At 39.6% G+C, this 27,204-nt stretch overlaps 1 protein-coding gene across 3 annotated transcripts in view; it reads right to left on the bottom strand.

Moving 5' to 3' along the window:
- The window catches only part of DCBLD1 (discoidin, CUB and LCCL domain containing 1), a 46,658-nt gene that overhangs the window by 5,095 nt on the left and 14,359 nt on the right, over positions 1-27,204 (bottom strand). The window contains exons 2-13 of one of the 3 annotated variants that reach the window (XM_052681477.1): positions 25,923-26,135; positions 16,625-16,762; positions 16,044-16,095; positions 15,254-15,326; positions 13,580-13,713; positions 8,387-8,427; positions 6,911-7,126; positions 6,338-6,468; positions 4,587-4,734; positions 4,380-4,496; positions 2,811-2,901; positions 1,744-1,793 (exon numbers count right to left, since the gene is read on the bottom strand). In XM_052681477.1, the coding sequence (XP_052537437.1) occupies positions 1,744-1,793; positions 2,811-2,901; positions 4,380-4,496; positions 4,587-4,734; positions 6,338-6,468; positions 6,911-7,126; positions 8,387-8,427; positions 13,580-13,713; positions 15,254-15,326; positions 16,044-16,095; positions 16,625-16,762; positions 25,923-26,135 (1,404 nt within the window). The remainder of the gene's footprint in view (positions 1-1,743; positions 1,794-2,810; positions 2,902-4,379; positions 4,497-4,586; positions 4,735-6,337; positions 6,469-6,910; positions 7,127-8,386; positions 8,428-13,579; positions 13,714-15,253; positions 15,327-16,043; positions 16,096-16,624; positions 16,763-25,922; positions 26,136-27,204) is intronic. The other 2 variants (XM_052681569.1, XM_052681646.1) reach the window with 2 other exon arrangements.

Here is a 27,204-nt window from a genome sequence, read left to right as displayed (position 1 = left end):
TGTACTGATTGCTGTCAATATACTTAACTATTTACTTACTACTATTAAAGCAAGATTAAAACAGACTGTTTGAAAAAAACAACAAAACAACAAAATGACAAAACCCATAAAAACAAAGAGACTCTGAGATTCTCCATGTAGAAACTAAGCCATAGAGAGGGTTTTCTTCTTTGTCTTTCTTGGCAAGAATGACTTAAGTTATATCTTAAAGCCTATCAGTAAAATATAAGCTTTAAATCAGCAACAAATTTTGCCACCACTTATGTAGCAATAATAACGTTTGCAATTTCTTTTTTTAAATTTTTCTTTCAGTAGCTGAGTATAGTTTCCATGTCCTTGGTATCTCAGCACCTGCACTTATTAGTTCTCACAACATCACTGTGAGACAGAAGAGAGAAAATCCAGTGTGTGTTCCTTGTCTGGCACTGTAACATGTGGTCTGTTGAAAAGTGGGTTCAACTCCCAGCTTGCTAAAGTCCCAAACCTGGTTACATTCAGAGTTATTAAGGATGGAAAAGTCTACTAAGATCACCTAGTCCAACTGTCAGCCCATCCCCACCTTGCCCCTAAATGCCACATGTGCACGTTTCTTGAACACCTCCAGGGACAGTGACTCCACTTCCTCCCTGGGTCTTGCAGAAGCTTATGCAATTGGCCTTGACCCACCAATCCAGCCTGTCCAGATCCTCCTGTAGGGCCTTCCTACTTTCAAGCAGGCCGGCACTTCTTCCAAACTTGGTGTCATTTGCAAACTTATTGAGGGTTCACAGTGTTTAGAAGCTTAATTTGTGAAGCATACACTACAAATGAACAGAGTGGATAAGAGGCTATCTCCAATTTCATGGGATTTGTCCTCATTAGCAAGTGCGAAAGGATTTTGATGTGACCTTGAAAAATCATATTAGCAAATATGATGTTAAGTACAAATTAGTTTTCTAATGAGGATGAGCTGAAATGGGTAACAAAGTTCCTCTCCCTGATGCCAGCACCTGCTGAGGGATGAAATTTTGGAGCTGAGCTGTTGCAAGAGATGTGAATTACTTAGTGATTTCTTTTTAATGGAAAGCTGAGTTTCAGAAGGATATTCCTCTGCAGAGTTAGCAAGCCTGGAAAAAGCAGCTGAGCTCCACCTTCCTGGCTGAGAGGAGGCTGCTCTAGAAAGCATAATTAAGCACAACAAGGTATGTTATTGCACCAGGTTTGCAGGCATCTTCTGCAGCAGAGACCTCAAAACAATCCTCTATTCTGATTTTAAATGTGAAGTACAATTCAGTATTGTTAGGCTTCATTAATATAGTCTCAATTAGGGAGGGCAGCAAAATGGAAACACTGAGGCCATAAAAAGATAGTTAGCACTTGCTGTCTTGGAGAATGGCAATCCCCTCTGCTGTGGGGGAAAAAAAAGGAAAGTAGCAATTTTCTGCAAAATAGGTGTTTTGGAGGAGGGAAGGAAAAGAAAGGCACCTGGGAGCACTCTTACATGATCATTTATGAATTCTGTGTAATAGATCTTTTGCTAATTGCCCTTCTGTCATAGAAACCAAATTACTTTGTTTCTCTGGGCACTGTTCTGGGATGACACAAGTGGGACTATCATTTGCCATTTCCCTTGTATGAAATAGCGAATTTGAATGAGGAAACATGGCTGCTCTTTCAGAAGCATCTCACCATAGTGCATAAAATCCTTCCCATTGGCCAAGGTGGCAGGACAGGACAAGACAAAGCCCACCATTCTTCACTAACCTGATTTCTGAGCATTGGATAATCCATAAGAAAGTCCTTTGGCTTCTTGCCTGTGAGGAGAGGAAAGCATTTATAAACTTCTGCTCTCATAGCATTTCATCTTCTTCACTCCTTCACTTCAGCAGAGAGTCTGTGTGGTTAGCAGCTGAAAACAACTGTTCCCTTTTAGTTCCTGGAGGATGCATTTATTAGATTGTAAGGCACACAAACCCATATTTCCACACTTGGTTGTTTCCCCATCTGTGTGCATGTTCTGAGTGCCGCTGTGCAAATTCCTTCTGTCTGAAGGAATTCCTTCGTGGACTGGATGTGTGCATGTCGTTATATGTCACTCTAGGTAATGTTTTGGGTCTGTTCTTCTGAACATTTATGGATTTTACTGGAAATCCAGGGCAGAGCCAAGTACTGCTCATGATGAAACAAGATCACCAGAGCTTTGTTTATGCTTCCAAATCCCTGGATGTTGATAGATGCATTTTCCTGTTCTACTTTCAAGGGCAAGTTCAGGAATGGACACCTACTTCGACCCAAACTTAGCAGTGCTTCTTCCAATTCTGACTTGTGAAATAGAGTGGCTTAGTTTTATCTGCTTAACAATGTATGTGTACCACTCCTTATAGATCAGCCGTGATTTTGGCCTCCGTCTTTAATTGCCTTACGTGATGAGGAAGCAGAAAGAACAAGAGGAGCAAAATGAAATAAAATGCTTCAGATAGCTCAAATGTTTCCTTCCCTGAATTTCTGCTCAGCTTTGGTGTGCAAACTGTTCCATCTTCAACTGCATTACATTTTCACATTTGTGGGTATGTGTAGGCTGAACTGAGCAGCTGGTTGCATTGGACTGTAAATTGGGGTGTGTAGTTCTGAACCTGCTTCATCCTTGTTTTCCTCTAACTAGGGGATGATTAAAAAAGACAATTTACAGCAGCATGAGTTCTATTTGGAAGGAAGACTTAAAAAAGATAATCTATTTCCAGTTTCCTGGTTTCTCTGGAAAGAGAGCACATATTTGATTGTGCCAGCTAGGACGCCACAGATATCTCCCATGACAAAAGACAGTATCTTACTTTCGTAGGGCTGCACAGATACAAATTCCAGAGAACAGGAACAGACACAGCACTATGAGGACTGGGACAATTATAGCTGTAAGCTTTAAGCCTGCATAGAAAAAATAAATGGATAAAAGTTAAAAAGGCAGATTACTCTGAAGATGGATATCTATTCCAACAGATAATCTTGCAGGAACACTCCTTGTAGGGGAGCATGTAAATGCAAAACAGTAGAACAGCAGAACTGCTCCTCAGCCATACGTAGCTGCCTGCCATGTACACGAGTGGAACGGAGTTGAGAAATACATTGAACTCTCGGTCTCTAGGCGGACACTTGGCACAATATCTGTAAGCATCCTTACACTGAGCAGTTTTCTTATTACATACTGGGTGACTTTTTATAAAAAGCCACTTACAGCAATGCTGTTTTGAGTTACTTTTAAAGCTGCTAAATGAAGCTGCCATTTTCCATGCTGAGTATCTGGCTCCTGCTGATCTGGCTGAAACATTTCAGTCAAAATAATTCAAAGATTTCCGAGATTTGAGATAAGGAAAAATGTTTTGCCTGCGTTTAAAATGATTTAGAACAGGGATTTGGAAATTAGCCATGAGGTGACTTTTGTGTCAGGAGCATGCATTTCACTATTCCTGCAGACACTTTGAGAGTAAGGTAGTGCACATGTCCATGGGATATTTACAGTTTAGCAGATAAAGTTTCAAAATATTCCATTTTCAGTGAAGATGGATACAATTTACCCATACCACTGCACAGATCAACAGAGTTAGCTCTTCGCAAGAGCAATCCAGTTTCAGAATTTTTTTTCTTTTTTTTTTTTTTTTTTTAGTAATGATCACTTCTTAAAAATTTTTTATTTACAGAGACAGTGCTACAGCTATTAGCTACCCAACAGTTAGCAGTCTTTGGTATGGCGGGTCCATAATTCCTGCCTGGCTGTGAATCCACCAGTCAGCCAGTATATACTAGAAAATTTATTTGTTCACTTTTTTAAGATCTAAGAATTTACCTCCACTTAAAGGATGAAGATTGCAAATTAAGGCACTGAGGGAGAAGTATGAGAATTAATATTGCCTGAACCCCCATGAAGGTAAGTATTATGAAAAAAACGTTTAATTACACAATCGTGCACTACAGTATATTGCTTAGTGCTGGGGATCTGCTCTGAGAGGAGTTGTGGCAGCTTAGAGAGAAGGTAACGTTTTTGTAGGACCACTGCTCCACGTATAACAAAAGTCAGAAAACAGAGGGAGAGGGTGAGGAAGACAGGAGCTCCTCCAAAAATGCTACTGATGCTCGGGGCAGTCTGTTGAGCCTACGAAGCATAGCAAATAACTAAGCTGTCAGGGAAGAGAAAGCCTGGTATTACACACATCAAGAAAAATTAAGGCTTTCAATTTCTTTCTGTGCCTCAAGACAAAAAGAAGCCAAGCTCCTCCCCTCTCTCTCTGTAGTTAACCTTTAAAAATGTCTGAAGGGAAAACAAAAGTTTTGATTTGTGAGAAAGTTTACCCAGGCTGGGGTGAAGACATGATGCATCACAGAAAAAAATCAGTGATCAGCTGTGTTACCTAAATTGGTTTCTTCTGATGGGATGGGCTCTGTAACAGTTCTGTCTTCTTTCCCAAGGGAGGTTTCTGTGCTCTGACTTGTTTTTTGCCACATTGAATGTGTAAATGAACTATTCACTGCAAAAAAAGAGCAGGGAATGAGTTATTCTGTGGTAACACAGCACTCCTTTGGAGCACTGTGCCTTGGAAGCACTGTTTACCCCATACCTTGCATTATTCGACAACCAATCAGCTCAAGCTTCAATGCTATCCGTTGGTTCCAAGACTGAGGAATGATTCGCACATAACGGGCCACGATTGGGGGAATGAAATTATTACGTACAACGTCACCAGAGTGAGAGTTGCCTTGGAATACCTGCAACAAAATATAAGTGTGTTATTTGCTGTGTTTCAAAAATCTGCTTCCCAGAAATGCTCCTGACTTCCAACTTCAAATATTTTTGTTATCCTAAAACTAATGTATCAATCATCTGGGACACAGCCACAAGATCTTTGGAAATGGGAGCTCTGAAAAGAATCAGTCTTTTTAATTCTGGTAGACGATCGCCTTTCACTGTTAGCTTAGAGAGGAAAGTTCTGTTTCCATTCTCTGTGATTTCCAGTTAACGTACGCTGGTATAATGCAACATTTTTGATTTAATAGTGCTACACGGCCCTTACTTGTGGATCAGGGAATACCTATTTATTTAAAGTGAAGTATTTCCAAGTATTTCAGAAAATTGTCATCTTTCTGTATCAAGACCAAAAAATGACCACTAACCCTGTAGCTGTATGTGCTTTGTTCTGTACTTCTTTCCCGAGATCAGTTCAGGCTGCGTATAGAACAAGTAATCCTTGCAATATTAGTACTTGGAGATGCTTCAGCATGGCCTAGGAGAATGTATGAGCCCAATCAGATAAGAAAGTGAGCTCAGCATATCTGAGATAAGACACCAGGCTATACAGAGTTTAGATAGGACAAGTTTTGTCATGTTTTTTGGTTGCAACAGAATATATCTAATAATGTTTTCATGGGATTATTTGTAAATAACAAATAACTGTGGAAAACTGAAAACCAGAAGATTTTAAGTGGCTAGCCTTCACAAAATTCACCTGTTATGAGACTGATTTTTTACTTCTTGGGCCAACATCCCCTAAAAAATCTTAAAGCAATTAACACTGTGCAGTGAAATTTGTTTCTGTACAAGCTGAGGAAATGGAAATCATAGCTAGAAGGAAATCTTCCCGCAAGTCTAGCAAGTTTTTAAAACCATAGTCAAGACTGAGCACCAGGTAGAGGGTTACCATGTTCCCTCATAAAGGATTAGTGAAGATGATCTGACTAAGAACGCTGTGGGAGCAGAAAGGCTTCTGTATTTTTGTTTCAAAGAAAACAGGAGTTTTTCCCAGAAGAATATTAGCACACGCTGTGCTGCTTTTATCAGATCATTGTTGAATTCATTCAGTGTCTACCACAGCTGTTGTGCAGACAGTTGTGGAATTTCTTTTGTTTGTTTAAGAGCATTTAGTTTAAGTGCAGGTACATTGATTCCTAACAGACTTGGCCTGTCAGAAGAATCACCCCAGTGTGGTGTTGAAAGTGGTGCAGTCCCTAGAACACTGTCCAAAGAGGAGCTCAGTCTGCAAACATAGATAAGTAGCACCAATATTTAGCTGAGCTAAATACTTCTTCAAATAGCCTCTTGTACAGCTTTAATCTCCCTTTTTAGTACAAATAGTATATGCACATGCACAAGCCTTTGTATGTATATCTCACAACTTCAGAAAGCCCTGGATATCTCCCTTGCTTCAACAAGCTTGCTATCTATGCCGCAGCTGTAAATTTTGCTGGTGAAGACGACCCAAGTCTGGACAAGTCTGAAGCTCCTGATCTTGTCAGTGAAAGTCTGTCCTTCAGTGTCAAGGCAGCGCAAAGATTTTTTTCTCTGTGCTTTGCTTCCACTCCCACTTTCTCTTACCTTTTCTTCATTGCTTAGAATTCCTCTGTAAGTTCTCCATTTCGAGTTGTTATTTCTGTAGTTCAGTATAAATGTCTTTACATAGAAATTAAAATTCTGCATAGTGGGTCCAGAACCAGTGGTTTTGATCCCTTTGAATGAAATGCAGAATATATTTTCATGTTAGGTTTCTTTTTCAATGCAAGATTTTCAAATGCAAACAAACACACAGCACAACCAATTCAAAGACCTTCAAAGATCTTTGAAGCCTTAATTTATTTTTTAAACCATGTATGGAATTCAGTGGCCACTGAGTTTAGAGTTTGGGTCAAGAATAGAAATCAGAGTTAAGCTGTGAATTTCAAGGATCTTCAATCAGAGCCTAAGTTAATGACTCCAGAAATGGTAATTGCTTTTTAATGTTATGGTCCATATCTGCAATCTGAAAATATATGCAAACAGAATTTCTCAATAAATAATATTTACTTACATTCAATGAAACAAAGATTTAATTAGTGCATTCTTAAGTTTTCAACCGTGTTTAGTTTCTTTCTCCAGTGGAAAATCCAGCTGCTAATAATCAGAGTGATCTACCTGTTATTCTCTTCTTCTCTCCCAAGTCTATCTCCAACCATTCATGACTACTGCTGTGGTTAGAGGCCCAAGCCAGTCCCAGGACTTGAAGCCATGCCTTGTCAGGAGACCACTGGAATAGCTGTCCAAATTCGTTGGTCTCCTCCCAGTAGGAAGATGCAGTGATCTGGCTCTTGGAGAGGAATCCTTCTTCCAGACTGAGAGATCTATTGCAGCCTAGGAGTCCCAATACAGACAGGCATAAGCAGTTATTTTGCATTTTAACAGTCTATTTTCATATTAGGCAGACAACTTATGAAGACCATTCACAACAGCCAAGTCAGACATTGCCTAACCAGGTGCTAACCTGATGCTATCCATTAGTGTTTGCCAGTCAATTTATAGTGGATAATCCAGTATCAGAATGTTGCAGTCCCTCTCCTTTACCAGTTGGCTCCTATGTACACACTTTCTGACTACTTAATCTGTTATTTTTTCTTTCTCATTTTGGTTTTTAATCTCTGCAGTATTGTTTCGTTTATGTGAAGACTTCTTATATTTTATTTTTCTCCTTCTGAATCATAATATTTATGTTTAGAGTTTGGCATTAACTAATTTTGCTGTACAAAACATTGCTAAAATGAAGGCACTTTACTGAAAGGAAAGCTTTACTGTAAATATTTCATGTTTTTCACCTGCAATTAGAGCTAGGAAGGTTCCTCATTAATGAAGCTCCTTGATACTGCTGCCAAGAGGTGATATCATGAAGGTAATAGCTTCAGGTAAGCATTACAAAATCCACCAAAGAACCCACAAAATATCTGCACATCAAGGTTCTTCAGAGAGAACAGGCCAGTGCAATATGGTTTCAATGAGTTAAAAATAATTTCCTGACAATTACAAAGGCCTATACACGTTCTCAAGTTTTCACTGGAATAGTAAATGATTTTATCTAAGATGACTGAAATGTAATTCAAGTGAATGAGCACGAACTTTTCCCCCTGCTTTTCTATGTTTTATGCAAATTAACAGCTCGACAGATTAAAGACATTTTGCATCTTTGAAAGTCATAAACAAAAGCTAGTTCTGTGTAAGTTCAATGTAAATATATTTCCATCCCTCTGTATGTTTTAGTTCTTTTATAACGAAGATGGAACTAATAAGTGTCTGAAGAAAAACTGCTTTCATTTTCTGCCACCTAAAGTGCATAAAAATGAAACTGATTGCCATTTTTCATATGCTAGCACCAGAAATGTAATATCAGAATGCTATTCCTTTTTCTCATCTATGTGCAGATGACTTATTCCTATTCTGTTTTTTTTTTCCCAGCTCACTTCACCTCACTTCTATTTTTTATTCAACCTGCCAATTTAAAAAAAAAAATAACTGTCCTAAAATACCTTTTCTAGACACAGCCTAACATTCCTTTGATTACTTTCCAAAACTTTTGAGGAAATACTTAAATAAAAAAGGTAAAAATAAGGCCATTATTCTTACCATTTGAAGTAAACATAAACCGCTTATCTGACAGCGAACCACTGTAAGAAAAAAAGGTAATTCACTCTTTGAGGAAACGGCCATAGGAATGATAAGAAATGGGTGGCTTTGGCACTATACAGAATAACTTTTCATCCAGCAGAGTATCTCTGGTCAGGTAACTGTGTGCAGTGCTCTTGACTATCTATCCCCTCAGAGCACTCTCATGCATCCCATGCTGTGACAGAATCCAGCGCAGTTCTAGCAGCTTTCAGCATTTGCTCTGCTCTATGATATGGGATCTTTGCCCATCTCCCCACCCTGTTACTCTTTCTGTGCACTTTTGTTTCACTTCTCTACACAAGATCTTAGTCACTGCTGCAAAATCTTCCACCCCCTGGTCCTCAGACCAGCAAAATCAAAGCACGCTGAAGAAGCCAGGAAAGCACTGCTCTAGCATGAGGCTGGGTTCTCTTCCCACATCAGTTTAAATTAGAGGAACTTAACTGAAATCTGTGAATTTCTATTGGTGTAAATCCACACTGTTGTAAATTCACATTGGTGTAAGACCACATTGGTGCAAGAAAATTGCCTTAGGGCCAGTGAAAGAGTTATGCCTGACTATGACTAATGCATATTAGCTCCAGTCATTCCTTTTGCCTCAGTCAGGCAATGAAAACTTCCCATTGCTTTAATCTGGCTCAGATTAAACAGATTACATTCAGATTAACAGTTTGGTTCTGTTATAGTCACATTCAACAGCTCTTCGTAGGAGTTCTGTTAACACATCTGTGGTTTCCCTATTCTCCCTTGCAGCATGGGCTACTTCACTTCTGGAGAAAAGCCATTTCTTGGGCCACCCTCCACAACTCTACACAACACAGAACGTCACCCAGTGACTATAGCATGGAAAACCGTGCTCTCAGTGTCCTCATGGAGCCATTTTCCCTTCTGATTCTCACCGCGATCCCAAAATGATTCCTTCATTTGTCTTCACAATAGAAATAAAAGTTTGGGTTTCAACATGAAATGCAGATTTCCTGAAAATCTGGCCTTTTCTGTGCTGCTCCGCGTGGCCTCATGCATGCATCACGTGCCCCTCTGAAAGCTCTTGGCCAGTATGACTGAGTGGAATACTCCAGCACTGAGCCAGCTCCAATAGACTGCCCTATGCTGCCAGCCAGGAACACTTCAGGCTGCTCAGGGAGGTGGTAGGTGTCCCATCCACGGAGACATTTGAGGCCAGGCAGGCTAAGGGTCTGAGCAGCCTGATCTACCTGTAGATGTCCCTGTTCATTGCGGGGGAGCTGGACTAAATGGCCTTTCAGGGTCCCTTCCAACTCAAATAATTCTATGATTTCCTCAGAGATTACCTATAGAGTCTAACAGCCTACAGCCTGACAGCGGTGCACAAAGCCATATGGTTTTTAAGTGCTGCAAATCAGGAAGTGGAAAGCAGGCTGGTGTCAAGGTCAGTAAGAACACTGCTTCTTTTTGTCACTGAGGGAAAGCCAATGCCTGCAGGCAAAAGAGGCCCTTTGGGGTGGGGGAGAGCACTGGGAGCGAACAGATCTATTTGGGCACGTAGGCAGTGGAATCACTAAGATGAGAAATTCAGCCCCTCCCTCCCGCATCCTCCCCCAGGCAATCCTCATGGGCCATCAGATGTGTTCTGCTTGCTTCCAGCCAGCTCAGAACCCCAGCCAAAACTATTTTTGCTTTCTTAGAGAACACAAAACAATCCAGTTCAAGAGAAGAAAAGAAAAACTGACTGTGATCAGTAAAACCTACTCAAAACAGAAGCATTTCTCGAATATGTATTTATGTGCTATCCCTCTGAAATAAAAAAAAGTCACTGAGCTCCCTTTCAAACTACAGGACTGCAATTTTAGCAACCAAAGGGAGGAAGTTAGCACTCCTGATACCTGTAAAGCTATAAAATCGGGCTGAAATATTTCTGCTATAATTCTGCAAGTCACTGAAGAAGACAAACTAATTCAGTAAGTGGCAATTCATCAATTTCATAATGTGACAGGTGGCATTTGTCATACAGATTTCACTTTGTCCTTTAAGGGATGGAATCACCCCATGCTCTTCATTTTCCTGCTTAACCAGCAGCACAACTGTCAGAACTGTATGGCAGACCTATGCTGGTGCCTCTGAGAAAAAAAAAAAAGAATGCTGCTTCACATTATAAGCTTATGTAAACCTCAAATCCTTTATTCCAGCATCTGTCCCAAGGAAGCTTTTTATAAGCAGCACAGGTTAACCCAAATCTCATATTCATAGTTCACAGGCACACGGGCTCATCCATTTTCACAGGCAAATGACTTCGCATGTGCAGATGTATACAGTTAGAGGCCTCCACAGGCAGCTCACATTACAAAGTTAAACCCCATATATTTGTCCTTGGGTAGCAGAAATGCTCAATAAATCCTGCCACTTGATATTCATTATATCATTTGTGGGTTCAGGTCTGCACATGGGGCATGAGAGTTGGAAATCTCATAGATAACTGAGCATAACAAGCTCGTTGAAAAATGGAATCAGGGAGGCCAAGGTCAGGTCTTAAGGGCTGGCAAGTGAACGATTCATAGCTCTGCTGGTACTTTATAACACAGATATTTAACAGCTCGGTGCACACAAGCAGCAGCTTTGACGAGGTCAGTTTCAGCTCAAGTCACTAAATAATTTAAATCTTTAATACTGAAATCCGCTATAAATGAGATTTTTAAAAACTCGAGTAAGCTTTCATTTAAGGCAGGACAAAAATCTGGTACAACACTGCTATCCTCACACTTGTTTTTCCTTGCTGATGCTTGCAAGCAAAAAACATTCAAAGGAATGTATTGCTGTGCAGAGGTGTCCCAAGGACAGGGAAGCTGGGCAGCTTTGGGAATACGTATTATAAAAATGTTTTTAAAGCATGATATGCACTTTTTAATTTTTCATAGTAAACAGGTCATCTGCTTCCAGGAACACATTTCCATGTTTTGAGATAAAATGTTCTCCCTGCACCCCTCAGTTCACCTCCCTTGGTACGATGAGGTCACAGCAGTGTTTCTTCTGCTCCTGGGACTGTCCCAGCCACCAGGGGCAGCAGAAGCATTCCAAGAATCGTTCTCACCCTCCAGCATTTCTACAAATCACACATCTCACCTGTAAGCATCTGACATGCTAGGAGCCCATGTAGCTGTGTCTCTCCGTATGATCTGCAGAAAACATTGGTTGATCCCTCAGGGCAAACCCATTCCTCTGGGAGAGCACAGAGTACGTCCATCTACCCCAGTGTGCAGGAGGTGACGGCACTCCTCACTGGGGTGCTCTCTGTAGAGCCTCACACTAACTGGGATAAATCCAAGCTGGGAGGCCTGTTTCAGCACAGGAGTACACATCTTGGCTCTTGTTTGAGTCAGTGGGAGTTCTATCGCTCGATGTTACAATTGTTTTCATCTCTGCAGGCACTTTCGTTACTCACGTGAGGTGGATAACTCATTTTGAGTAGCAACAGTAAAAGGATGCTTGGCAGTGAAGTTCATGGGTTAATTATGCAAACAGTGCTTTTCCCCAGCACATCTACATTTGCTTCTTCTACGCTTCATTCATTGCTCACTAACTCTTGTACTGTGAAAAAATACAAGTGGGAATCCCAGCTGTCTTTCATTATACCATTTTATGTGCTACTGTCTGTGTTACACCTGGGATTCTCAAGGATCACACACATAAAAATGTATGTAAATGGTTCTACAACCTCTGTAATTAAGGCACAAAATATTTAATTTCTTAGGATTTCATAAAGCTGGCATGTGTGATGGAAATAAATTGTATTGCTCGCTTTATGGTAAGGCTCACTGCTGAGCTGAGCCCTCAGTCCTGCTTTCCTTGGTACAAGATCATATCATTTTTCCACTTATTTTAGCTGTGAAGCCACATACTTAAGGAAAATAGAAAATATTTAGGCTTTAAAGACCTTTTGCTAGTTGTCTACATGCCACTCACTTTGTATTCAGCAAACCACAGTACCAATATACAAAGACTTTACACCTGCACCTAAAGTTAAGCAATAGACAGAATGAATGCCCATGTCTTCTGTTGGGTTCACAAACTGAATGTGGCCAAGGTCACTGGGAACAAGGCTTAAAAATTAAACATTTGATTACATAATTTGCTTATCACATGCAGGAGTAAGATGCATGTACAGATAGCTTAAAATTAGCTTTGATTTCAGTACCAGCATGTTTCGTAGTGATTTCATAATTGGTCTGCCTTTTTTGCTTCACTGAGAGAATGGAGAAGCCAAATGTTTACAGAATGGCTGATATGGTTCTGTAGGATTTCTTCTTGATCCTTTTTTATTTTTTTAAACAAAAGAAATAATGATTGTTAAATTGTTGAGAGGATGTGGAGCAAACATAGGGGAAATAGGAAAAAAATGAAAAGTCATATTCCCGTGGCTCTTGTAGTGCATGGGGCTGAGGAGATTTTCCTTCCCATAAGAAAAAATGCTTATTGCAATACCCAGATAACATTTAAAAATTCAAAATACAAACCAACAGAGATGACAGAGGCAGTTGCTGGAAGGGCTTACTGTACTGGATAGAGATTAGAGGATTTATTTCTACTTCAACAACAATGCAATTATAAGTCAGAAGATAAGTGGTAAATATAACAGCCTTGCTATAAGTATTCTAAAAGAGAAAAATTCTGAACATGTCAAAAGCACAATGTTTAAGAAGGTATTCATTAAATCCCCCATGGCTCAACGGCACTTTCTATTTATTTGTTATTCCTAGGTGGTTCTTTTTTTCCACTTTAACATGAATTTAGCATGACTTATTAATACATCTATTAAAGATGTTTGTTACAGAACATCATACCTTCACTTGTCTGCTAAAAAACTAATTTGCAAATGTATTTTGGAAGGAAAGGAAGAAAAGAGAGAGAAGATACAGCCCTAAACTTTATAAAGCCAGATGAACTTGAAACATTTTCCTACAATCTCTGCCAACACCATGTTAATAAAGCCATAGAGACAAATCCACAAACCCTCAAAACCAGCAGCTGACATCTCTTTCCCCAAAAAGCATTGGTGTGGTGTCTCCCCTCCATTTGATGACCTGGCCAGTACACTGGGGTTGTACTGGGGCTGCTCCCAGAGCCAGCGATGGGTAAGTTAACTTCCTTCCCAACTCCCTATGCCCCAGAAATACTCACTCATGTGAGGAGATACCATTGGCGACAACGCCTTCATAGCGGCTGATGCCCTTCTGCTGGGTGACACTGATCTGACCGCCCAGTTCATCTGCAATAACACCTGCGTGTATCGCCGACTTGCACAGCAGTGAGGTCTGAAAAGTAGAAGCCATCAAAACCCCAAATTGAGAGGGCAAATCTGACAAAGTGGTAGTACTCTCACTTCCAAGCCACAGCTGTGGAAGTGTTAAGAGCTCATAAAGTCCTGCAAAGGAATGAGAGCAACAGGGAGAGACTTAAAAAGAAAGAACATTTATCTTTGAAAAAATACATGCTTCCAAAAGTCAGGTTTTTCTCAAATGAAGAATGTAATTGTCTGATTCTAGGAAAATGTGGTGAAGTTATGACCTGATAAATATTTGGCCCACTTCAGGAAAACAAAGTCAAAGGCAAAGCAACTGCTCTTCTTTGCAAAGAGAAAACAATAATGGCTTTTGCAGACTTACTTGCAGCCAGACCTACCTGTTACTGCATGGTGCCTTAAGATTTGAGGCACGGCATGCATTGGGAAATGTGGCTGTGTGTCATTCACATGAAGCCAGCTTGGGCTCCTTGGCAAGAAGGGCTGTCTGCCTGCCCCTTCCAGGGAGGGCTGGTGTGTTGGGACACTGGGGTAGTAGGGCTCCAGGGAGTCCTGGAGGTCTTTCTCATCAGAAAAGCTGATTCTATGTTAATGGTGGAGGGAGGATTTCCTTCAAAAACTCCTCCGCCTAGATAACATCTGCATGAGGTCATGTCATGTGCTGCTTTTTTTTCCCAGTCACCCTGGGCAGCAGGAATAACTCCAGCTAATTAGAATGCAATGTGGCATTTCTTTGTTTTTTTTAGCTCTCCCATTCTCCTGGATGGGATGGTGTGCTTGAGTAACTGGATGAACAGGTTATGCATGGATTTTCTGGAGACTCAGCAACTGCTTTATTTGTGATATGGTGGGGTTTTACTTCAGTGGTAGGATTAATCTTAACTCCACTCTAAAAGATGTCAAGATTTCAGAGGCATACAGGACAGTGAGGGGCACAGGACAGGCAGAGCAGTGTGTGATAGGAATCAGGAATAAATGTAACCACTCAGGCAGCTTTGATTTAAAGAGTTAACAGTTAATAAAAACTGATCCTGAATGTTTTTAGTTATCGGTGGGATATGATTGGACAGTATATAAAGTTAATTTCATCTCAGAGCATGTTCCTGTGATACTGAAGACTGAATCGTAAAGAGAACCTTCAAGTAATACATTTTATTCCTATGAGAGATAACATCAGAAAAGAAATGCACATGGATTTTAAAGAAGTATAAGGTAAATTCATAGGAGTATTTAGGACATCAAAGAACGCTGCCTCAAGAAGGAAAAACCCTATACATCCAAAAGGCCAGAAACCTGGAGTTAGTGTGTTAGTTTGACAATCAGTGGACTTTGTTCTTACACAATTGATTAGTCTGTTTGAAAAGTATTTTCAGTATGTGCTCAGTGTACACTGATAACATACTAATATACTGATAGTAGAACATAACACAGCTGGGAAGAACTATTTACTAAAGCTGAGCAGCAAAAGCTGAAACCAAATTGTGCTATGTAACGGAGCAATGGATTGTCTTTTCTGTTTTTATTAAGTTCCTCTCTTTATATTGGGTACTTACATCTCTGTATCCTTCTTCTATATTCCCAGAAATGTCACCTGCTATGTCTCTGCAGCCAGCAGGACAGTATCTGCTGTAGTAAAAGAATAAGGCTTATTTAGAACCTGGACTGTTACGATGACACACAAACTGTATCCGAAAGAAAAGCTCTCAGACCCATAGATACTTCAGCAGTATGTTCTGGTTGACTGCTCATTAGTGATTACAGAAGGTAAATAGAAGTGCCCTTGAGTGGAATGCACATAGCAGCACACAAAGAACTACAATAACAGTTCTTCAAGTGCATTTCGTTCAATCCTGTTGTTCTAGGAATGTTATTACTCAAGCTTTCAGCCCAGATAAGAAGTCTGCATGCACATCCAGGCAAGTAACCAGCAAAGTACAATTAATTACCGTTTCAAATCCTATCAAGGAGCCCAGAAATTATAGCTTGTCCTCAGATGATCTTTTATCAGCTGAGGCATGATCTGCTCTCAGGAGATGCCATGGTATTCAAGGCTACTTTGAATTTCAAAGTGGAAGTTCTTTTTACATATACCATACGCATGCATTCCCAAATGAGGATTGCTGAGAGCTTTGTAACAATATTCTCTTGTTTTCCTGGGCTGCAGACTTCCATTCTGCACTCGTGCTTCACACAACGAGGCCTGACACTACTGTAGTATTGTAGCTCAAAAACATTCACTTTTCCAGAAAGCTAAGACTGTTCATGTCTTATGTGACATTTTACAGCAATTTGACCAGGTGACACAGAAAAGAAACGGTGAAGAAAGATATAAACCTTCTTTACCTGTATTCAGTCTTTGTATAGTGGTTTGCTCGTTCCAGACATGTGATTAGATCTGTGGAATTTTTTACAAATGTCAATCCAAGTTGCAAGACATAGAAATACAGAAAAATGTTTGGCTAAACATAAAATTGCATTTGAAGACTTCTCTGTATAATACTTAGAGATAAAACAACAGCTATGGTTTTCCCTCATCCTTTTCATCTCCCACTTCTACTCATATTTTACATACCTTCAACAAAGATGCATAGGAACACCCCCCAGAATATTAAATGTAGATTTTGTCTCTTCACCTCTCCAATCACTTCATCCTCTCACTGTGTGGTAAAAGCCCTGAATACAGAGGCTTCTCATTTTCTGTTTCACTGGGCCTGTTCTACAAATCATCTGGGTAAGAGTTTAGCAGCTTTTTTATCTGCTCAATGTTGCTATTGCTTCTCATACACATGCTGTCAAAAAGAAGATATTTCATGCCAAGCCACCTGAAAATATTTAGGACCAAACATATAAGCCAAAGTCTGTGGTAGAGAAGATAATGAATTAGGGAGGACTATGCTGTTCGTCCTTTAGAAAAAGTGCATTACCTGGATGATCACTGCTGGCATAAGATAACAGAAAGCCTCGTCCTGATATATGGGATCCACTCTCAAAGTGGATAGTTGCTTCATTGCTGTCCAAAATGATTTCTTTGGGGACAGGCATCATATTACCACAGTAGGGTCCTACAGACAGAACGAAGATTTCAGAGTTTAGATGAGATAGTTAGGCTGGAATATTCTCATGATAAATAAGGAATTTCATAACATGCTCATTCTCCTTCAGAACCAATCCACATATTGACAAAAGGGCTTTAGCTTCAGTCCTTAATGGGTATGAACTCCAAAGTTACCTTGACAAAGAATGACAAGAATCCAATTGTCCCTTCATGGCATAAATTCTAGCATTAGCATCTCTCATCACATAAGCCTCAAGAAAATGATTAATACTCTTTCACCTTTGAAGTAGAGTGTTCTTAAATACAGCAGTAACTCAAGAGAGAAAAGAATGGAATGAACGTTGAAAGGCAATCCAAGGGATCTATAGAGGATCTGCTATAGCTGCTTCAGCAGAGCAGCTATTCTGAAAAGCTTAGGAACACAAACAGCACATCTTGTCTTAAAGGATGTATGTGCCATGTGTCAAGTTTATGAGCAGGAACTATTAAGAAAATTTCTGCATTTACTGGCATTTTAAAAACATCACCAGATCATTGAAATATATAGTTTAGATTTCCTGAGCTTAAGACAAAGTAAAGAGGGACAGGAAGGGAGTAGAAAAAGGAGACACGAGTCTTGTGCCTACACTGAATTAGATAATGGTTTTATAGCTGCCAACTGCAGTATCTTGGAGCACTCCTCAGGATACTCCTTTCTTGTACCAGCAGGCTCTCACAATTACATTTGCTTCTTCAGAAGTCACTTCCTGAGGGGAGCTTTCTTTTGAAATCGCCATAGTCTTGCCTTCCATTGCCATATCTGGGTGCAAACATTTGTCTCTGGCTGCCCTCAAGCACAGAGGACACAGGAAATCAAGAGCACTTTGGATACATTTTGAATTTAAGGGGATGTTTACAATATAAAGTGCTAATAAGAGGTTTTGTAAAATGGCAAACACTTTCCTACTTAGAAGCCCTCAGACCATCTATTCTGTTGAGAATTATAACAGCTTTTGTGTAATAAAACAAGACCTTGGGATGGAAAATGATCCCTTTGACTTTTTTCCAGGACAATCTCAATTTTTTGGTGGTGGATACTTTATGGTACCTTGGAACTGAGAGTACAAGAAATCGCAATCAAAGTACAGCACAAAATTGAAGAGCCTTCTGAACAGGTGTCTAAAAGCCCCTTCATTTTGTTTGATACTGTCTTCCCCAAATACTTAATCAGCCTTATAGCAGCTAGAGATCATCCTGTAGAGTAGCCCAGTCAGAGGCAATGACAGCCAGCTGTCAGCAGAAGAGGACAAATTAAAGGACAGATTCTGTCTTTTGGCTTGTAAAATTATAACAAAGGCAGGCAGGCAGAGAAACAAGTGACAATTGTGACATTTCCCCCGAGTACTACTGTGTCGAAAATGAGTCACGACTTACTTAGAGAAAACAGTATCTATAAAAAGGGTTAAACAAATTGCTTAGGAAATGAACTTATCAAAAAGAGAGCATTTGACACTGTGTCATACCAGACAACTGCACGAGTGTTTTATTTGAGAAGGTCTTTTGTGTCAGAATGCAGTGGGAGAAATGCTAACTTACAACTTTATTTCTCTTCCGAAGTATAGGAAGAGAGAAAGAGAGAAAGGGGAGAAGGCAGGAAGGCGTTGTGCTTCTTCAAAATGAAACACCTGAGAAAGCATTAGTCTTTTTCTTGTCTCAGGGACTGACTGTATATTTTCTCACCAATGCTCCTTTCCTTTTTCCCTAACAGCGATTAGCAGTGACATATCTACTCTGTAGGTACAATTTTGGTGGCTGACTCACTCAACCACACACCGGCTGGGTCAGGATTAGCTGTCTCCTACAGTAGCAAGTCTACATGTTTTCCAGGTAATTATACAAACAAATCACATGTCATAAATAAAAATGATAAAATAGAATAAGAAAGTCTAGACTCATAGAGTTGTATATTATGAAAGCCAATAATTCAGAAACAGATTAAGAAATCAGCATGCAATGCCTGAAGACAAGTTTATACTGTTAAGTAATAAATCCAACAAGGGTTAGAAATGTATGGTTATCTCCTTGTTTTGTCGAGGGTGGTTCTAGTGTACCCAGAGACAAGTGTGTGGCTCTGAACTAAGGAGATCTAGAATCAGCTTAGTTTATCATAAAGGATATAAAAGCAAGAAACAGTAACCACTGAAGAAATTAATACTTCCCAAAATTGTATGAATCACCTATCTGCATAGATTAAAAAAAAAAAACAACAGAAACAACAGATATTAATACCAGAAAACACTCTTGTTCTCTCATTGCAAACAGATGAAGCCTTGCAAAGTATTTCAATACAGTTCTTCCCAGTAAGTCAGGTAATATCAGCAATACACAGCCAGGTCATCAGACTTCCATGATATCTAGTAAAGCTTAATTGCATGCATGCTATCAAATACAGAAATTTGCACTGAGAACTATGGTTTAAAAAAGGGTACAAGCACTACCTCACATCCCTACTTCTATTCCTGGAGATACTGTTTTGGTTTTATTATGTGAAAGAACTACAAGCATGCAGCCAGTTTTTTGAAAAAGTGTCATTCCTCTCTCTTCAGTTCTTAATAGTGAGCAATGCAAGCACATCTGATTTACTGAATAACACAGCTTTCTGGCTAGCAGCTAGTCTCTCCATTTTGCCCAGTTTTTGCAGAGACCTTTTGACCTCTGATTCTCATTTTCCCCACAATCAATTCATTTTACATCAACAGTCTTTCAAGAAATTCGCCATATGAAAACTGGTAATTCTTACTAAATAAAATGGATTTGGGATCAAGGCAGTTCTTTAGGGTCAGTTTCTGAATTCTCTGAATTCTATGTTTCTGCCTTCTAATTTCCTTCAGAAAAATAATGAGACTATTTTTAACTACATGTACTCTTTCCTATGCACTTGCAGCACAGCTGCTCTCCATTTGTTTTAATATTATAAAGCCTGAGAAATCATACTCTCCCAGACTTCTGAGATTTTGGTTCATGCTGTGCCTGAGTGCGATGCACTTTCTCTATACACAGTAGCACCCAGCATATTTGCTCTCCACTGACATACCGAGTGTCCCTTTAAATACACAGATTAGGAGATTTTATACACATTAGTAGATTAAAACCCATCAGCACCTGTAGCAATTCTACTTAAATTGAAACTGTATTTCCTAGACAGTACTTTCCACTTGCAATTGAGGTGACAAAATCATGGATCTTTATCATCTACTTCTAAGATTCACATATGCTCCCTCTTTTTTCTGAGTATTCCATTCTGTCTGTTGACAGCCTGTCTACATGAATACTGAGCAACCTCAGAGGAGAAGAGGGATGAAGGAGAAAGCTTTGGTTTGTGCCCAATTTGAAAGGGAGAAACTCATTTAAAGGCCTTGTTAACTTTTATAGCAGTGTTTGGACTTGACTCTGGATAAGCATTTAATTTTTATACTTGGGACTATGCCAGAAGTCTTTAAGATTCCTTTTGAAAACTGCCAGATAACTTTATCAGTTTTTCATCTTCTAAAGTTAGTTGTGAGGTGGGTTGCTTTGCATATTGAGTTTGAAAAACAAGTCATGAATGTTGATCTCTCTCCTTGCTTCCTCTTTCAGTGACTCTGCTGGATGTCTGCTAGGGTAAGGAGGAGGAGGCAGGGTTGTTTGGTTTGTTTACTAAGAACAAAGGAAAGATTTTGACTTAATAAACAGATGTGTTATATGTCATGAAATTGAGTAGGTGTTCTCCATACTTCAGTATTAGCATATCTACATATCAGGGCCTTTCTTTTTTTGGCATCTTGCTGAAGAGCTGACAGAACTGTGGTTCCGTCTGTTCGCTCCAGATTCATTAATAGATATGTATTTTTTAAATTCTGCAGGAGGGCTATTAGGGGCTTATGGATCTTGAATGTTCCTAATTTAATATTCTCTAAAATTAAATTAATATTTAATGCCTTTCTTCTAGAACTCCTAATCTGGTGATATGGTTTAGGTGGCTTAAATGAAATACTCTTATTTTGAAATTATTGTTTCCAAGCAGTATTAATGTCATGGGAAATACACGGTGAATGGTCTCATGTATATCCTTTGTCTGCCTCCTCTGGAGACCAAAGATGTTATTTTACGCTTTGTTTGTTTTTAAAATGTTAGCAATAGTCTACCACTTTTGTCTTTTTGATAATAGCATTGTTTTGCAAATCTGATGATCTTTACAATGTTGTCTGCTTTCATGAAGTCTAGTTTACTTCTACTGTCAGCCAGACTCTGGAACATTTCCTGAGGTCATTCTGTAAAGCTGTGCTCCTTTATGCTTTCTACTTCCCTTAAGAAGTGCTCTGCCAGAGGGCTCACTTCTCTCATACCAAGCAGCAATTCCTACATGCTGTTTGTTTCTGCAGGTTTTGAAGTACCTCAATAGCTGGAGAAGGACAGGGGATATGATGAACATGGATTATGCCTGCATTATTTCAGAGCTAAAAACTCAGCCAGTTTGTAAAAGATTTGCACAAACAGCTCACAAAAACTGCAAGGATTTCTTGTGTGAAGATGTGCATTTTTTTAAATTTGTCTCCATCCCACATTCATACACATGCTTTGCTTTCATATGCAATGACAGAGCATAGCTGGTAACTCTTCTCCTGCTACTAAGAAAAAGAGAAGACTCCACAGTGTGGGGCAGAATAAAGTGGTATTTAATGCTCAATAGATATGAGTTGACAGGGAAGTCACATCTGTTACTCAGGGTGAGACAGTCTGATTATTCAGCATTTAACTCTGCACAACACAGTCTGACTTCAGAATAAGTCTAAGAGTTACTTGTTTTAGGAAGCAGTCAGGTAAAAGAAGTAATTAATTACAGTTTATAAACAGAGAGCCCGGGCCACCTGTCCTGCAGGCTGTAGGTCTGCCTGCTTGACCTCACCTAACACTGTGCCTGAGGTATTAGCTAAACTCAAGGACAGAAGCCCAGCTACAGCTAGGAATCTTTAGCAAAGAGATGAACCTGTTTAACAAAATAACTCAGAAAAAAGCACAATATAGTTTATAAATCTAAAATGAATATGAGGCCATTTGATAAAAGAAAAGCAAAGTTGTTGTTTTACAGCTAAATCTTTTGAAAGCTGCTGTAACCATTCAGGCGAAACCCAACTGTTTACAGAGTTTTGACTGTTAAGAAATCGCTCAGCTTCATCTTCAGTGAGAACTTGTCTGGGCATTTCTCTGGATTTCCTGAAATACCAGAAACAATACTGCAATAACAAGTTTCCTTTGAGGAGTGAAAAAGAAGCCTGGGCGCACCCTCTGTTCAAGAAAGACACATATTACAATCTGTAGTAAGGACGATGAGGGTGGTTCAGTGAATCCCCTCTCACCATGATGACAGATGTGAGGCACTTGAAGGCATTTGGTTCTCCTGCACACACACACAGAATGCACGCTCCCTCCCAGCAGCCACTGTACACTCACACATCAGTGAATGCTTGGTTTTCCTAACAACCACCAGTGAATGGCTGCAGGGAGAAAAGAGCATTTCCAGTAATTTCTTTTGCTATTTCACACTAGTTACTGAGTGCAAATTATGCAAGAAGTTAACTGTGTTAACTCTCCAAATTATTACTAGTCACTCAGCAGATCTGACATCCACCCCAAAGGAACACATCAGCCTCCTACTGACTGCAAGTGAATGGAAGTAGGCACTTATCTGTTCTTTATTCTCTCTCCAGTCAAAGACTTATGATCATCTCACAGAAATTAAGGGAAAAAATACTAAGCCATTAGATAAGAAAAGAGTGAAAGAGGCAAGCAAAAAGGGTCAAAAGAGATACAGAAATTTGATAGTCGTGAAAAGAAGCTGAGCAAAAGCCATTTCTGTCAAGCCTTAAAAACGTTTTTGTTAATATGTACATAAGTGGTGTAGCAATGGCTGTTGTGTTCCTGAGAACTACAGGGACCACATGGTTAATCTTGTTTTCACATATCCCTTTAACTAATTAAAAAATCAGAAGCTCTTTTCAGAGCTTGGTATTTTTAATATGCTCAGCTAATGAAATTAACTCTAGAAGAAAAGCATTTCAGAGAAGGCTGTACCTTGTGCACACTATGAAACATACTTGATGTTATTTTCTATTCTAAATCCCTTCTGTGTGGAAAATAGAAGAAGCAAACAGAAAGAATCCACCCTCTTTTTGCTCAGTGCGAAGCTGTGCCTTTGAAAAGGGACACTATTTATTTCTCCTAGAGACAACATGTACAGAGTTGTGTTAACATTTAAAGATTTACTAGACAAAGGTGACTCAGTTTCAGCAAAACTGGTGTTACTCTACCTCTGCTGACTGATGATGAACGTTTTCACATCTAAGTCTGGAGGGAGAGCCAGGAGTTGGAAAGAAAAGGCTTACTACAGTGTCATTCCTCCTGTTAACCTCAAAGAAAACAGTGGGAAGAATAATAACCCTGACACAGTGTTCTGCCACTTTATGGCCCCAGTATTAGAGCATCATTAAGATTATTAATGACCATCTTCTGATGGCAATATTGTGGAAATGTAAACACAATGGCTGCCTTCATAGGTTCGTCAAAGCTGAGAAGTATCAAAAGTGAGAACTGTACTGTAAAGTTTGTGTTCTATATGAGTGGGAAGGATTAGATCAGCATACTAGGTGCTAGACATCATTCTAGGCAGGAATTAAATCCAGAGTATTCTTGGGTATGTGTACAAGATGGCATGAATGCCCTGAATTTAAACACATATCAGTGTTCTTTTGCCTAATCTGTAGTCACAGGCTTGCTAAAGCAAAGAAATCACCTGGCGAACATAAATCCACTTGTTTGGAACAGTTTCCCTTCGGTGCATGGGACACAAATACCCCAGACATGAACTGAGTTACTCCTTGTGTATTCCATGAATCCCGGCAGGAGGTTATTACAGTGAATGAATCACAGTTATATATAAAGACCTGTGGGACAGACGTGAAAGGACAGAATACTCTGTCATCAGAAGACTTGCTTACACTAATGTATTTACATGCACATGGTGTGGTCTTTTGTCTCTGATCAATTTTCTAGGTTTCATATACACTCCTCAATAAAATGTTGCATGCAATATTGCCTGTCTTGTATTGTGTGGAATTGAAGAGATCAGAGTAGTATTTAAAACATATTTCCCTTTGGACCTTATTTCCTGATAATTGCATACCTCAAAGAATACAGGCTGTCTGGCTAATTTGAAGTATGAGTAATGTTCACACTGCTTGTTTTCACACTCAGCTTTTTAGATCTTCCTTTTTAAGCCCTGGTCAGGTACAGATATCCCCCCAAACAGTCAAACATTAATTTTTAACTGCTAGAAGTTCCAATGCCTGCAAAGTATTTTCAGATCTCCATCATCCTATTAAAAAATTCAATGGCAAAGGTCAATATCTTCCTGAATGAAGATACCAACCTGCTTCAAGGATGAGAGGAGAGCTGTAGAAAGGAAACCTGGACTGAGAAGCAGCCATCTGAAAGGACTCCTCACAGGACCAAATGTGCTTAGCAGTGCCCAATCAGAGGGCTCCTTTTGCTTACATAAACACTTACTGAACTCTAGAACTATAGCAAAACTGTTGAAACAACATACTTAGAAAAGTCTGAATCTCACCTGTGAGTTCTTGTCTTTTAAAACAAGAATTCTGAGTTCTGTGAATTTTTGCATATAGTGCTATTTCCTCACTGCATGGATCTACTTGAACATAAAGAAAGGACTGTATACAGGAATGTCTACAGCAAGCTGTAGGCCACAAAAAACTTTACAGATAGCATGTCTGCTTAAGCTGTAAAACCTGTTTAATCAGATAGAAGCAAAATCTGCTAATTGTGCAGTTTGTTACAAAGGATGCAAATTATAGTCCACATGCATCAGATATTGCTGATCAGGTATGAAAATGGGTGTGGGAACACTTTAAAAAATTCATTACATGGGCTTGATTGCATAATACACCAGCATTCTGTGTTTGTAGGCTGAATAGCTGCAAGACTAAACTATGTGAAGACACCTCGGGGCTGTTGTGTAAGGAGTCAAAATCTGAATTAGAATTCAAGCTTCATTTTTTACTTCAAAAGGCAATATGATTTATCCTTGTTTCTTAGATAAGCCTTTGATTTGAAATGTTAAGGTAATATCAGTAAAAATCATTCCAAGTTATGATAATGCACTACTAAACCCGTATCACTACTGCCAAGTACAGACAGTGTGCTTCAAGTGAACAGAATTCCTTTCTTACAGGTATATGAACGTAAACACAAATAAATAAATCCAAGAAACATTCCTTACACCTCAGATAAAGCTATATGCAAGGCTTAGATATGAACACGTCAGTGTTCACTCTTGTTGAAGGCTGCTTCAAAATGTAATACATCCCTTGTGATGAGCAATAATTACCTTTATCTTCATCTGTGAGAGAGGCTTTAATGCTTCACCTGATCTTATCTTACCAGATGAATTACAGGCCTACCATGTTCATGAATTAAAGGCAATCATCTCTCTTTACTATTATGAGACCTGAGCTTGGGTGAACCACATACTGCACTGAGACAAGCAATGAGCTGGGTCACCTTGACATCTTGTTGTGGCTTGCCTCTTCGTTTTCTTTTTCCTCTGAATCTGCTTTGCTTGTAATGTCCAGTATAGTATACTCAAACTCAACTGCCTGAAGGGCTACAGCCTGCACCCAGCTGGCAAAATCTTATGCACTTGCAATTCACAAGTTTCTTCCATCATTATGGCACTCCTCACAGCTCCACATCTTTGCCTGGATTTCAATCTGATGTCAGAAAAAAGGGCTCACTGACCTGAACATCAGTTTGACTCTTTTACAGAGCAGATCAAAAGCCCCAGCAGCAGCTGGCTGGGAAAACTGATTTGAGGAAGGCTTCAGGACCTCTTGGGAGGACTTTGTCGTTCTGTTGTTTTAAGTGCACAGTTATAGCATGTTATTACACTTATCCTTTTGTGTAAATTGCTTACATAAGTGCCTGGCTGCACACATTTAATATCTGAAGTATTAAAGACTTTATGTTAGGAAAGGCTATCGGTGACAAACAGGTAGCAATAGCAGAGGTTATCTTATCTGAAACTCTGACTAATTATGAAATAGATTCAGGAGAGATGACTCGCTTTGACTTACCATGCATCGTTGAAGAACTCAGGATGGTAAGGTAGCTGGATTCACACTTCTGTGATTCAATATCCAGGTCTCCAATTTTTAAGATCAGGCGTTTTCCCTGAGGTACTTGGATTTTCTTTTCACAAAGTGTGTAGTTTGGATATGTCCCGGGATAGTTCTTGGATGCCAGGGTCCCGCTGTCCTGATACATCACCACATGCCCACATCCATCTCCTGCAGTAGAAGGAGAACCAAGGAAGAAAAACAAAATATATTCCTCAATTAAAAAAAAAAAAAAAAGTAAGAAGATGCTGACCACAAAACCATCTCAAATGCATTCCACCTTCTTAAAAAGTATTTTGTAATTCTCCACCTCAGTTTTACAGCTGTAGGAAAAGAGGTAATTAAAATAAATGGAGTCATATTTATCTTGCAAAACAGTAGCAAAAAGGGTTGGAAACGCGAATTAGAGTATTTGACAGTTCTCTATAAACAGAGACTCTGGTTTTGATTTACAGCCAAAGCCTACTGAAACCTTAAGGATGCAATTTCACATGTAATGGGTAGGATCCTTCCTCAAACAGTTTTCTCCCAATTATCATTCCACACTATTTCCGTGTAAGCAGCCATCAGGCAGAGAGCAACTGAATCATGCATGGATGCACAGACATGACCTAGCCGCATATTGTCACAGTCCTGACTCATCTTACTTTCCTGTTGGTTTTCTTGCTCTGCTTGCACAATGCAAAAAGCACTGGGGACAAGGTAAACACAAATGGTGGGATGGGTGTCCTCAGCAAAACGCACAGGCTACTTCATGGCAGAGTTCCTAGAGAAATCAGCACTGCTTTTCACTGGTAGCAGGGAGAGAATAAGTGTATGCCCAGCCCAGCCCAGCCCAGCATGGGCAGAGAATTGGTACTGTGGCAAAGTGGATTTTCATGGCAAGGGGTGAGTTCAGGTTTGGAGCAGCTGCAGAAGCATAGGACAACAGGAAAAGGTCCATGAAAATACAGGGGGGACGTGGGGACTGACGTGGAAAACAGGATGCGTCTACAGAGGGGAAGGAAGCAGGTGACAGATAGGAGACCTTGACTACTAGAGGAAGAAATTCTTAGTGAACTATTTAAAAGTGTACCAGTAATGTATAATTTATGTTTTAAAGCTAACTTATTTCATTACGCTGAACCTTGAAAAAATGGATTACATTATTACATTAGTGAAACCGGTGCCACATCTGTATATGTGTAGCAGCCCTCAGTGTTAGGTCAAGTGGAACACAGCAACTCTTTCTATAGGGATC

This window comes from Tympanuchus pallidicinctus, unplaced genomic scaffold (genome assembly GCF_026119805.1).
Source record: "Tympanuchus pallidicinctus isolate F22 unplaced genomic scaffold, pur_lepc_1.0 scaffold1, whole genome shotgun sequence".
Taxonomy (NCBI): domain Eukaryota; kingdom Metazoa; phylum Chordata; class Aves; order Galliformes; family Phasianidae; genus Tympanuchus; species Tympanuchus pallidicinctus.
Note: the sequence above shows the minus strand (reverse complement) of the source record. Positions and strands in the feature narration are given on the sequence as shown.